This window comes from Bactrocera oleae, chromosome 3 (assembly GCF_042242935.1).
Source record: "Bactrocera oleae isolate idBacOlea1 chromosome 3, idBacOlea1, whole genome shotgun sequence".
Classification (NCBI taxonomy): domain Eukaryota; kingdom Metazoa; phylum Arthropoda; class Insecta; order Diptera; family Tephritidae; genus Bactrocera; species Bactrocera oleae.
In genome coordinates this window covers 89,347,409-89,360,234 of record NC_091537.1, presented here as the reverse complement: position 1 = coordinate 89,360,234, position 12,826 = coordinate 89,347,409, and the positions used below count along the sequence as shown (strand labels likewise).

Below are 12,826 nucleotides of genomic sequence, written 5' to 3'. Positions count from 1 at the left end.
TGCTAAATTCATGCTAAGGAGAACGAAAATATTTGAATTTGGATGTGAATTAGGCAAATGTTATTTTGAGGTTAGTTTGCTTAATTTAGATTAAGTTAAATATTATAGGTTAGAAGGAATTCATTTTTGCTATATTAAGTGAGCTAAGGTTGTGTTAAATTATATGTTATATTTTGCAGAAACGTGGTGATAAATAAATAAAATTAATCATTTTAGGCTTTAATAACCACAAGTAGTACTATCTAACAGCTAATATTCATTGTTATAACTCTTAAGAATACTACATATAATTTTTTTTAAAGCAATGTAAAGAGTAATATCATTTCTAAAATCTGAAAATCTCTTTAAAAATTAAAATGAATTATTATTTATATTTAAATTGCAACATCATCAATATAGCCTCATAAATTCCTTATATGTCGTTCCGAAGTTCATAATAGTGGTAACATTATTTCCGTTGGCAACAAAATTCAGTTCAATGCAATAAATTTAACGCTCAAAACGACTATGAGCTCAAATGTTGCAACACCACAAAAATAACTTGCGTAATATAATTAAAACTAATATGTACTATTACATACACATGTATGCATGTTGGCAACTAAGTTCTAAGGTGCTTATGTCTTCTAAGTAAAATTTATATTTCCGGCAATTTACCAAAATCGATACTCAACATAAGCGCTTGTACATGCGATACAGCAATACATGTACCTATACAGTTATCGCGAACGCTATTTATTTTGCTTGCAAGCAATAACAACAAACACATAAATAATGGCTGTCTCTAGCTTATTTGGACAGCGGAATGACAGTGTTAGATGGTGTACGTTTTAGAGAGAAAAGGGTATTGAAGAAAAAATTTAAGTATGGTCACATATTTAGAAAAATAAATCAATATAAATACATAAAAAGTAAAATAACGGCTAGGTTTAAATCAGTCGGTGCGAGCTAGTTCCACTTTTTTTTTTAGATGGTATAGATTATTGTCCAAAACAACGCAAGAATCTTCGAACAAATCTTTGAGACCGAACCACTATAACATATAGCTGCCATACAAACTGATCGATAAAAAACAAGTTTTTGTATGAAAACCTTTTTTATTTTACGATATATCTTCACAAAATTCAGCACAGATTATTGTACGAGGCAACGTTTGAATTTCCGTACCACTGGTTGAGATCGGACTATTGTAACATATTATATATAGCTGTCATTCAAACTGATCTAACAAAATTTGGTTTTTGTACGGAGAACTTTAACAAAAAATTTAACAAATTATTAGCCGCAATTTTTTTATTCAAAAACTAAATTTAAAATTTTATATAAAAAGCAAATTTTCAGTATATTGCATTTAGCTGATTGCAAAGCGCCTTACATAAGTAAGCTCTTTAAATGTTGCCTACGAAGCCCTTGAAAGTTTCGTATTTGTCTTTCAATCAATAATTATTCTCTCATTGTTACTTCTACATACCTTACAACTAGCTGCCTGCTAACGTATGTCAATATTGTATTACTAAATTATATAGACACAGTTGAAAAATTCACTTGTGTATTCGTGAGTTTTTAGTTACTCATACGTCATGGCGGACAATGTCATACCAATTACAAATACGCCGAACTGTGGCTGTTTTGTCCAGAGTTTTGCAGATATAGGCACTGATTTTCTATGCTTCTATGCACTAACTTACAAGTATAGTATTAGTGCAAACACACACAATTACACGCATGCATATGTGTATATATAGCACACACATTAGTAAATATGAATTTTCCCAGAACATTGAATGTTATTAGAGAATTTACATAACAATATGAATGTGCCCTAGCATTGTTGTCACACATCAGCCAAACTCGTACTGTATGGCAACGTTTCTAATAATATTCAAATGACATACAATACAATGAAAATTTGCCTTATTGTCTAGCCAACTTTGGAGCATTGAAGGTAAGCTAAGGCATTGCATTTGGACAGCTGCTAGAGCGCATATGTACAATAGTAACTATGTTTGTGTGCATCTTTCAGTGTATTGTAATTACACATATACGCACACTTCCATATATAAAAAGACATTGATTCTTATGAGACTGAGTTAGCCGCATATGTGTATTTATATATGTTCGTACCTGACCCAGTTGCCACTCAACCACAGCTAACAGAACAAAGTTGGCTTCAAGTTTACATTGAAAATGAAAATTGAATTAAAGTGAAAGAAATTCAGTTGAAAATGTCAGACTGCTTTATGGAAATTTGCAATTACATTCGGCTATTATTTTAATAATTTTGTTTTGTTTTTTCAATTTTATTATATCATATGCAGACATGTGCGTTATAAATTGCACTTTTATACTTGTATAACAAATTTATTTTTAACTGGCAGATTACTTTATTTTAAAAATTAAAAATATATTTGTGCTTTATTTTCATATCATCTCTGGCCATTGCAGAACCTCGACAATTGCTTTTGTACCGCAGCAACCCTGGCTACTCAACGCTAATATACGTGAGAATATTTTATTTGGCGAATCATTTCGTCCGCGGCGTTATGATTTCGTATTGGAGGCGTGTGCATTGAAACCGGATATTGAGTTGATGCCGGATGCGGATTTTACGGTGATTGGTGAGCGTGGCATTAATTTGTCGGGCGGTCAACGACAGCGTATAGCCATCGCGCGGGCACTCTACTCATCGGCCAATGTGGTGATAATGGTAAGTGCAATAATAAAACTACACACAAAAAAAAAAAAACAAATGGAAAAATACAAATAGCAGCAAAAAACGAGTCTGTTGATTGCCATGCCTGCTCGTTATGGCAATAGCATTGAGCGCAGGCGGCTAGGAAGTGGGTTAAATTGGATTGTCTGGTTAAATGGATTGTATGTGATTTTAAAAATGTGGATAATGCAAATGTTGTAAGGTTGATGCAAATAATTAAATGTGAATTGTTGTGAGGTGTGGCATTTTATGCTGTGTGTAGGAGAGAAATTATGAGAAATAATTAATCAGATATTTTGGTATTTTTTGTTTACTTAAGGCTTAAGGGGTTAGGGGTAGTCAGAGGCGCGAAAAAATGAGAATTTTCAGTAATTTATTTTTGCTATTAAGTTATGTTATTTTACAAAAGTAGTAATATGCCATTATTATACAATGTCTTGACTTTAAGTCACGAAAATTTCAAAAAAATTTTTTTGTAATTTCCAAAGTTATAGCTATCTGTGTTCATCCAGTTCCAAAAAAAGGTCCTTGCGGTGACAATCATAAGTCTTTGGAAATTCATCTTAAATCAATCGGATGGAAAAAATTAATTTTATAGATATGATCTTAAAAACCCGAAATTTTTGAAAAAAAAAATTCTTTAGATCAGACCCGAGGTTATTATGTATTCTTAACGCTGTATAAATTGCATTAAAATCTACCGAGTGGTTTTCGAGTTACAGTTGTCACCAGTTGAAAAACATAGTTTTGAGAAAACCGCAACCGTGTGAAACTTTAAACACTAGAGCTCCCGAGCGGTCTTTGTTATTTGTCGAATAACTCAAAAAGTAACTATCGGATAAACTTGAAATCTCTTTTCAAAGAATATGTTCAAGATATTATCTTATTGACATTTGAACGCATTTAACTTACTGTCTAATTAAAAAAAAAGTTTTTATAACAAAATCTAAGCAAAAACTATTTATTCTGTAATACACACTTAAAGGTTTTGAGATCTTTTATATCAATTCTGCTGAAATATAATTCCTCTCCTTTAAGCCAAATCTCATTGCTTCTGGTCGATTGTTTTTTCAAGACGGTCCTGACTCCCTACCAATGCCACCAAATATGGTGCACAGCATAACCTTTTTGACCGTCAATACGAGGTTGGTCACCCTTTGCGCCGTATTACCACGATTGGTCCAGTCCGCTTTAGAAATAGATAGATTTTGTTGAAATGAAGCAGATATTCGCAGACGGAAATACCGTTCTTTAGAATTTTTTTAAGCTTATTTATGTGGTACCCATACATTGAGCTTCTTTTGTGTCCATACTTCTTTAAATGGTCCCATGCGGTATCTTGTATAATGTATAATTTCGGTCGGTCGTACAACGTAGGTATATACTTGTATGATGGTCGGGTACCCATATGGACTGTAGTTTAAAAACGAGTGGCTCTGGTGTCTTGTTCAAAGAATTTTGAAAATATAAGAAGAGAGCTTAAAATGTCAAAAATTATTAAATAAATGAACCGGTTGTCACATATTAGTTTCTGATATTAACATTCATTGCCATAACTTTGATATAATGTGAAAATCTGTATACATTTCCGAATAAAATTTTGTATTAGACAAAGCATAATATTTGTAGAGAACAGAGTTGCATATTATAGTTTATTCTGCGCAACAAAGCTGCTTATTACACCGTTTGTGGTAAAACATATATAAACTAAAGATATTACCAAAATAAGTACTCGTCAGGCATTCGATTTATAGATATTGAACGACTCTCTGCAAGAGATAGTTGCACTCATTACATCGGATTTCTGAGGGCAATTAAACGTTCATTTAAATTTGTTTTCTACAAGTTTTGTGCTAAAGTTGACATTGACTTTCAAAGAGCATTCTCAATTTTTTTCATTGATATGAGCACCGATTATTAAGTTCTGTTACTTAACGCTGTTACAAGCGTCTATAATCTAATAAATTCTCAATGAATTTGTCATAACCACTCATTTTAAAGCTATCTTGACCTTGTCAGTTTTTACCCTCTCTGCCTTGCTGCTCTATTTTCAATGGTGAACACTTGAAAATATGCTGTAAGGTGATGTTTCAGCTTTTCTGTCCTCCGCAAACCATCCAGCTGAAAATATTTGATTTGGTGTAAACAAATTTACTGGTGTTGAAATGAAAAACAAAACCGTTAAATTTTTCCACATATTTATGCGGGTTGAATTTATACGAAGCTATAAAAAAATTTGGATACATTCTATACTAGTAAACACATATTTATACTCAGGTAATTTGTTTGTGCGTATTGACATTGTAGCATTATTTTTGTGTAAATATGTATATAAGTTGTATATTAAATGTATAAATGTGCTAACTACCCAAGTACATAGCTATATAAGCTCTTTTAAACAACTTTAAAACTGAATATTCATAGCTATTCCCTAAGATATGTAGACAAATTATAAGCTGTGTTATATTATATAAGATATGTAGAGGTATATGTTGAAATAATTTATATAAAATATTTTGACTTTGATGATTATTGACGTATGCAATCAGCAAAAGTTGGCTTCATTTTCAAAAAGACTAACAAAATATTTGATTTGTTGACTGTCACTATGTTTGAGTATTTTATTATGTTCTTATCTACAGTATATTTATATAGAAATAGATACATATACTATGTATACATATCTCATATATGTATGTATGTGGACATATGTTTTTCTCTCTTGTGCAACTTTTGGTCCATTTTTTATTCCATTTCTATGCCACTTTTATTTAATAAATTTTTTATTATTAATTTTCGTTTGCCATCCTACAGGATGATCCGTTTTCCTCGCTGGACAATGAGGTGGCACGTCATATTTTCGAACAAAGCGTGCAGCGTATGTTGCTCAAGGCAAAACGAACTGTCATATTGGTGACACAACAGTTGCAACTGACGCGGCATGCGGATTATGTAAGTGATATAAATGAATGAAAAAGTCGCAAGAGTCGCCTATAAAAGAAATATAATTTTAAGAGCAATAGTAAAAGGTAAAAAAAAATGCTAAACCCAGCTGTGTATGAAGTAGGTTTTTAATTGGGTTTAATTTAAGGCATTTTATGACGTACCACAAAAAAATGACAGTTGGAAAAATAAATGTGTAGGGATATGCGCCAACACTCAAGACTAAACTTTGTTGTTTTTACATTTTATTTAAAGATTAAGTGTAAATAATAGACGTCCTCGATTCGCCATTTTTATGCTCGCAAATTTGTTTGTATGACAGCTATATGCTATAGTGTGCCGATCTGAAAAATATGTTCGGAGATTATCGTGTGAGCTTAGACAATAAGTTGTGCCCAATTTCGTGAAGATGTATTTTCAAGTAGTCACAGCAGTTTTTAATTCAAGAAATTGATTTTGTTCAGTTTGTATGGCAACTGTGTGCGATAGGGGTCCGATCAAAACAATTTGTTCGAGTATTGTACAGTTGCTTTGTATACTAATCCATATCAATTTTCGTGACGATATCTCGTTAAATAAAGAAGTTTTCCTTACAAGGACTTGATTTTGTTCGGTCAGTTTTTATGGCAGCCGTATGCTATAGTGGTGCGATATCAGCGTTTTCGACAAAGTAGTCGTTTCTTGGGGAGACAAAGACGTCATGAAAACTTTCAGTTATGTATCTCAAAAAGAGACGGACAGACAGACGGACTGCACTAAATGGACTCAGCGCTGATAATTTATATATACATAAAGGGTCTAAAAACAAGAACGACGTGATGTTAAAATGAAATAAAACACTCAAATTTGGTCAAAATGCTCTGTTTTCTGTTATGCAGATAATTTTCTGCCACTTATGATTTGAACAAAGTGTCGGCCAAATGGCCATCGGCTGCGTTTGCATGTCTCCGCCCGTTTACGCCAATTTTTCATGACTCGGTATACATCATTTCGGCTGGAATTTCGAGTATAGTGCGCTGATTGTTGTCTTCGGGCTTCTCCAGCGTTAGTGGTTGATTGGCGTAAACCTTTAATTTAACATACCCCCAGTGTAAAAACTCTGAAGGTTTTAGATCGCATAATCTTTCCTCTAATTTTGCTTAGTTGCATATTTTCGTATATTGACATTTTCTTCCATTTTTCTTCCACTTATCTCAAAATTCTTTTCATGCTTTTTACAATCAAATTAAATTAAATGAAATTTCCGACATTTTGTGGTTACTGCTTCTAAATGCTGCTATGACGGTGCTGCCTGCTGCCGTTGCCATTGTTGCTGTCACCATTGGCCAATCAACCATTCACAGCTAATTGTCATGAAGAATGGCCAATTGCTGGCCACAGGCGGTTACAAGGAAATCGAATTGAAATATCCATATATTGTTGCCAAATGGCAAACAATTATTGCCAAAGTGAATGAGCAGACAGATGACGATGACTGGTGAGTATTGAATATAATCGAATTTTGAATATGCATATATAAAATATATATGTATAATTTACATATAAGGGATAAAATTTAAGTGTGTTGATTATATTTATTGAAAGTCAACAACATAAAAGTCAATGACTCCCAAAGTGTAGAAAAATTTTTTTTATTTTCCATTTGTATTACGTTTAAAGATAACTATAAAATAACTGCGCACATACACACACATACACATATATGTATATACAACTTCTGCTGAGCATTTCAAAGTGAAAGAAAAAACTTTCCGAATTCTAACTTTTGCACAAAGTGAATTTTTGATGAATTTCTCCGCAGCAACAGCTTCATTACACTTCTTGTTTTCTTTGCATAATTTTCGGCGCAGCAATATGGCCGCCGCTGGTAGGACAGCGCGTGAACGTTGGAAATTATACCAAAATGTTACGAAATTAGGCCTGCAGCGTACCAAGTCCACCAAAGTTGTTACTACAAAAATAAAAGCCAAAGCGAAAGCAACAACAAAATCGAAAACATCTCGTTGCGACTCATGCGAAATTGTTTTGAATATGGAAGCTGGTGTTGTTGGCGATGTTGGTGTTAATGGTGATACAATTGTTGAGTTTCTTGATGGCGAAGCTAGTTTGCAAGCGCACGTTGTCAATGATGTTGTTGTTGTTGGTGATAACAGTGGCAAACAGCTTGATGAAGTCGATGGTGTGAAGGAGGAAGATGAGGTGGACGATGACGATGACGAGCAGGAGGAGGAGGAAGACGATGAAGAGGACGATTTGATGACAGTGGTGAGTTTATAAAAGCAATTAGTTCATAGCTGAGTAATCTGGAAGGCATGAATTCGAACAGATTTGTACTAGTAAGTATAGTGATGCGTACATATGTATGTATGTACGTATATACAAATTCGAACATTGCGTATAAAAATACATATTGTACAATAAAAATAATTAAGTAACATAACTTAAATTATGTTAAACTAAGTTAAGTTAAGTTGTTTCAAGTTCAGTTAAGGCAAGTTAAGTCAAGTTAAGTTACGTTAAGTTAAGTTGTGTGGTGTTATGTTAACTTCAGTTGCGTTAAGTTAAGTAAAGAAAATTTATGTCATGTTAAGTTGCGTTAAGTTGTGTTATGTTAACTAAAGGTAAGTTCAGTTGCGTGGCGTTATGTTAACTTAAGTTAAGTTAAGTTAAGTTTAGTAAAGAAAAGTTATGTCATGTTAAGTTACGTTAAGTTGTGTTATGTTAACTAAAGGTAAGTTCAGTTGCGTGGCGTTATGTTAACTTAAGTTAAGTTAAGTTAAGTTAAGTTTAGTAAAGAAAAGTTATGTTAAGTTAAATTATAAAAGTATGTTAAGTTAAATTAGGTCAAGTTAAGTTATGTCATGTCATGTTAAGTTAAGTTAAACTACGTTAAATTAAGATAAATAAAATTGAATTGATCTAAAATAAACACACTACCATGTATTCCACTTCATAGCAACCGCTTCCGTCGATAAGTCGCTGCCGCAGCGGTAGTACGTATGTGAATCGTATTGGCGGTCTACACGACACGACCACCGGCGCCGTTCCCGGCCGTATACCGCTCACGCGTCAACGCGCCAGCCTTTATGGGTCACGTCATCTTTTCTACGATGCGCCACTGCCCATTGACGAATGCCAAATGGAGGATGTTATCTTACGGCGGCGACGGCGCTCCCAACGTATACGCCGAAACTCAGCACAAGATGAACAGCGCCCCTATTCGCTCATCTCCACCGGCAGCAGTCGACTGAGCGCAACGAGCACATCGACCACAGCATCAGCCGAGCTACGACGCAGTCTATTCACTAACAGCGTTGGCAGTAGCGCGCCCAGCTATATGAGTGGTGTTAGTGGCAACAGTTTGCTATCGGTGGATACAGGTTTCGTTTGCGGCGGTGAGGAAAGTCCAAAGCGCACACATTCATGGCAACCGCAGAGCACTGGCGGTGATGAGGTTGTCAGCAAAGCTCATCAAAAAGTGTCACGTAACAAATCGTCGCCTGGTTGTTTGGTGCATAGCACACAACAAGAACAGCTGCAGCAAAAAGTGAATAAAGAAGGCGCGGAAACAGTTGGTTTGGGCAGCGGTTTCCAGCAGTTTTTGCGTCGCATGTCGATGCGTCGCACAGCAGTGCACCGCAAGCCGCGACCGCTTAGTGGCACAAATTCCATAAGGTGGGGCGGAGTAATAATAATAACGGTTTATTAATTTTAAATTAAGACCACTTTCTGCTTCTTTAATGCTTTTGGGTAGATGCATATACAATTTTTCTTCTTTTATCTATTTTATTCCATCTTTATATAGAAGTATTACCGAGGAGGGTACTCCAAATCAATCTACACCCATCTCTGGTTCAGTGCCTTCGATTGAGTTAAGTACCGTTGCTACGCCAGAGGCGGATGAAGATCAGAAGGATGCGACAATATCCGAAGATGATAGTTGGATTGTTCATATCGAAAATGCCGAAGTCGCAGGTGAGTTATACCACAAAAAAATATTTTGGTGGAGAGTCGATATTTATCTTCGTTATTTTCAACTTAAGAAATCAGAATTATTCATTTAATATTTGTTCTACACTGATGTTTTAAGATCTTTCCAGATCCTACTTAGTTGAAACTTTATTGTTTTCTTGTTCTTATCTTTCATCAAATTTAAAATCTAATTTTACTTATAAGCATGTAGTTAGCATCAGCTTAGCCATAATACTTGTAGTTTTCTCTATAAGCCACATAACCTCGCAAATTTCCGTCTATAAAAATGTCAACAATGTTTGTGACTGATCAGCAGCTACTTCCTGGTTTTTTATTAGCTCATATTCGCTTGTTCTCTAGTTCTCAGCTTTTAAAAGATTTAAGACTTGATTTTACTTCTAAGATTGAAACTATAGGGAAGTAGCTGCTGATAGGTCAATTTTTACGCTCTTTTTTCAAAATGTTCTCTTGTTATATAAATCGAAAAATCTCACAAATTTCCTGTCTATAAAAATGTCAAAAATAAGTCTGCTCCTTATCCCACAGATGCGTCCATCGACTATAAAACTTTGACCAGCATGACAAATACATCGTTACACAACAATAATGCCAAGCCGCCACAGCGAAGAAACACAATACAACGCAGCCGGAGTGGCATTAAGAGATCAGCAGGTCGTGGCGCTAACCCTGCTGCTGTAACTGCCACCGCCAGCACGACATCTGGCTACGATGCCGAGCGAAAATATGGAAAAATACCGGCACACATCTATTTGTTGTACCTACGTGCATCCGGTTGGCGAATGGTGACGATATTCTTTTTGACGGCTCTGATTTGGCAAGGCATGCGTGTGTACACAGATGTCTGGCTGCAGCATTGGACCGACGGTAGCACAGGTAATGGCAACATAAACGTTAACAGCAGAGACAGCGGCGACAATGCTTGGAAACGAGCTGACAGAATGACGATGGCTGTGTCGCCTCAGGCCTTTAATCGATTCGATACAACTGGCTTGAACGCAACGGCAACAACAGCAACACTAGCATTGACAGCATTACTGCAGGCGGCTATCAGCAACATTGTTTACAACAACAACAGTAGTAAGGTGTACAACAATGCTAGCAGCGACAATGGTCACGGCGAGGATGTCACGTATTATTTTCACATTTATACGGCGATTTCGTGCGTTTGCATTGTAATGGCGCTGATATCGACACCAGTCGGCCAATTGGCCGGCTGCAATGCGCGTAGCAATCTGCACGACCAATTGCTGTTGGCGATTATGCGCAAACCGTTGCACTTTTTCCAAGTGACCCCACTTGGCCGACTGATGAATCGGTTTGGCAACGATATGGCCATCATCGATAAGGTGAGTGTGCGCTATGGTGTGTGAGAAATAAAAATAAATATTTAATTTGCCAACAAAAGATGAAAAAAAAAATGTGTGAGAGGTTGAAATTTAAACAGAAACGAGGTCAAAGTGTATGCTTGCTTAAAATGTATATTTCCACTTTCACTGCTAACTGCTTGCTAAATGACAATCTTACACTTTCTTTGCAGAAAATCGCCGCCACCAGTCAACGTCTCCTACAATTCTCTCTACTTTGCTTATGCGCTGTGCTCATAAATGTTAGCATTACACCCTGGTTTATATTGTTGACAGCGCCGATTTGCATCGTCTACTATGGCATACAAAAATTCTATCGTTGTTCGGCAAGGTTGGTGTCAAAACCTGAGGAAATATTTCCAAACTGTTATTAAGCGAATCCTTTCCTTTGCAGAGAATTACAACGCATTGAAAATTCGACGAGCTCTCCGGTGATCTCGCATCTGTCAGAAACCATACAAGGTGTAACAACGATAAGAGCATACAATCAGGAGGCACGATTTACCGAAATACTCTTTAAGCGTTTGGAGGCGAATACGATTGCTTTTACGATATTGAATACAAGTAACCGTTGGTTGGGCATTTCATTGGTAATTAAAAAATTATGTACAATACTTTAATTAGTGATAATTAGCTGTGTTCATAAACGAGTATAAGCTGATTAAGATGTTGGTATTGGTATCAATAATCATTCAAGTAATACTTTTGGTAATGGTAATGATACTAGTATTGATAATGGTACTGTTACTGCCACTGGTAAGGAGACTGGTATTGGTAATAATGCTGGTACTGTTACTGTTATTGATAATGTTACTATTATTGGTAATGATATTGGTACTGGTAATGGAATCCTTATTGGTAATGATACTGGTACTGTTACTGATATTGGTAATGAAACTGTTTGTGCTAATAGTACTACTATTAGTAATGATACTGGTGCTGGTAATGGAACTGCAATTGATAATGATACGGCTATTGTTACTGATAATGGTACTTGTATTGGTAACGAAACTGTTTGTTGTTACTGAAAAAAATTTGTTATGAGACTGTACCATCACCTTGCAATAATTTCCGATTCCAATTTTCTTATTCCATTTTTCATAAATCATTCTCTTCTCGTATTCTCTTTTTCTTCTCACAGGACTTTCTAGGTGGTTTCATAGTTTTCATCGCAATTATAACCGCTTTGATAGCTGCGTCTATTAGTTGTAGCCGATATAAATCAAAATTCAGCAACGGAAACTACAATATACCCGAACTGCTTACACCCACGCCATCACTCGTCGGTTTGGCCATCAATTACACACTCCTAATGCCGATCTACTTAAATTGGGTCGTAAAATTATTGGCTGATATGGAAATGTATGTGGGTTCAGTTGAACGTATAGCTTACTATGCGGAAATTGATCAAAATGTTGAAACACCGTTAGATATAACATGTGGCGAAGACACAGTCACAAATGTCAAAAAAGTCAAAGCGAAATCAACTGGAAAATCAGTTAAGGACACCGGTGTCAACTTTGAAGTGGCACGTGTGGAATTCTGTAAGCCGAGAAGCTTGTCGGTGCCATTGATTATGAGTAATTGTAAGTTTCGGAGATTTGTTTTTCCATAAAAAACATTTTTTAAGAATGTTTAATGTACTTTGTGCCAAAAAAATGTTAGTAATAATTATCTTTTTATTTCTGTTGCCAATAATAGTATTGCAAGTATTGAAATAATCATAAATCATTTACTCGTTGATTCATTTACATTTCTATTCTCATATATCGCCATTTTAGTTGAATATTTTTGCGACTCATCAATCAAAAGC

The 12,826-nt window shown here is 35.3% G+C and overlaps 1 protein-coding gene across 1 annotated transcript in view; it reads left to right on the top strand.

Moving 5' to 3' along the window:
• Positions 1-12,826, top strand: part of Sur (Sulfonylurea receptor) — a 43,907-nt gene that overhangs the window by 29,008 nt on the left and 2,073 nt on the right. The window contains exons 11-20 of the mRNA XM_036359908.2: positions 2,446-2,707; positions 5,528-5,665; positions 7,000-7,133; positions 7,507-7,921; positions 8,613-9,331; positions 9,462-9,631; positions 10,175-10,995; positions 11,187-11,344; positions 11,408-11,603; positions 12,155-12,599. Coding sequence (XP_036215801.2) covers positions 2,446-2,707; positions 5,528-5,665; positions 7,000-7,133; positions 7,507-7,921; positions 8,613-9,331; positions 9,462-9,631; positions 10,175-10,995; positions 11,187-11,344; positions 11,408-11,603; positions 12,155-12,599 — 3,458 coding nt within the window. The remainder of the gene's footprint in view (positions 1-2,445; positions 2,708-5,527; positions 5,666-6,999; positions 7,134-7,506; positions 7,922-8,612; positions 9,332-9,461; positions 9,632-10,174; positions 10,996-11,186; positions 11,345-11,407; positions 11,604-12,154; positions 12,600-12,826) is intronic.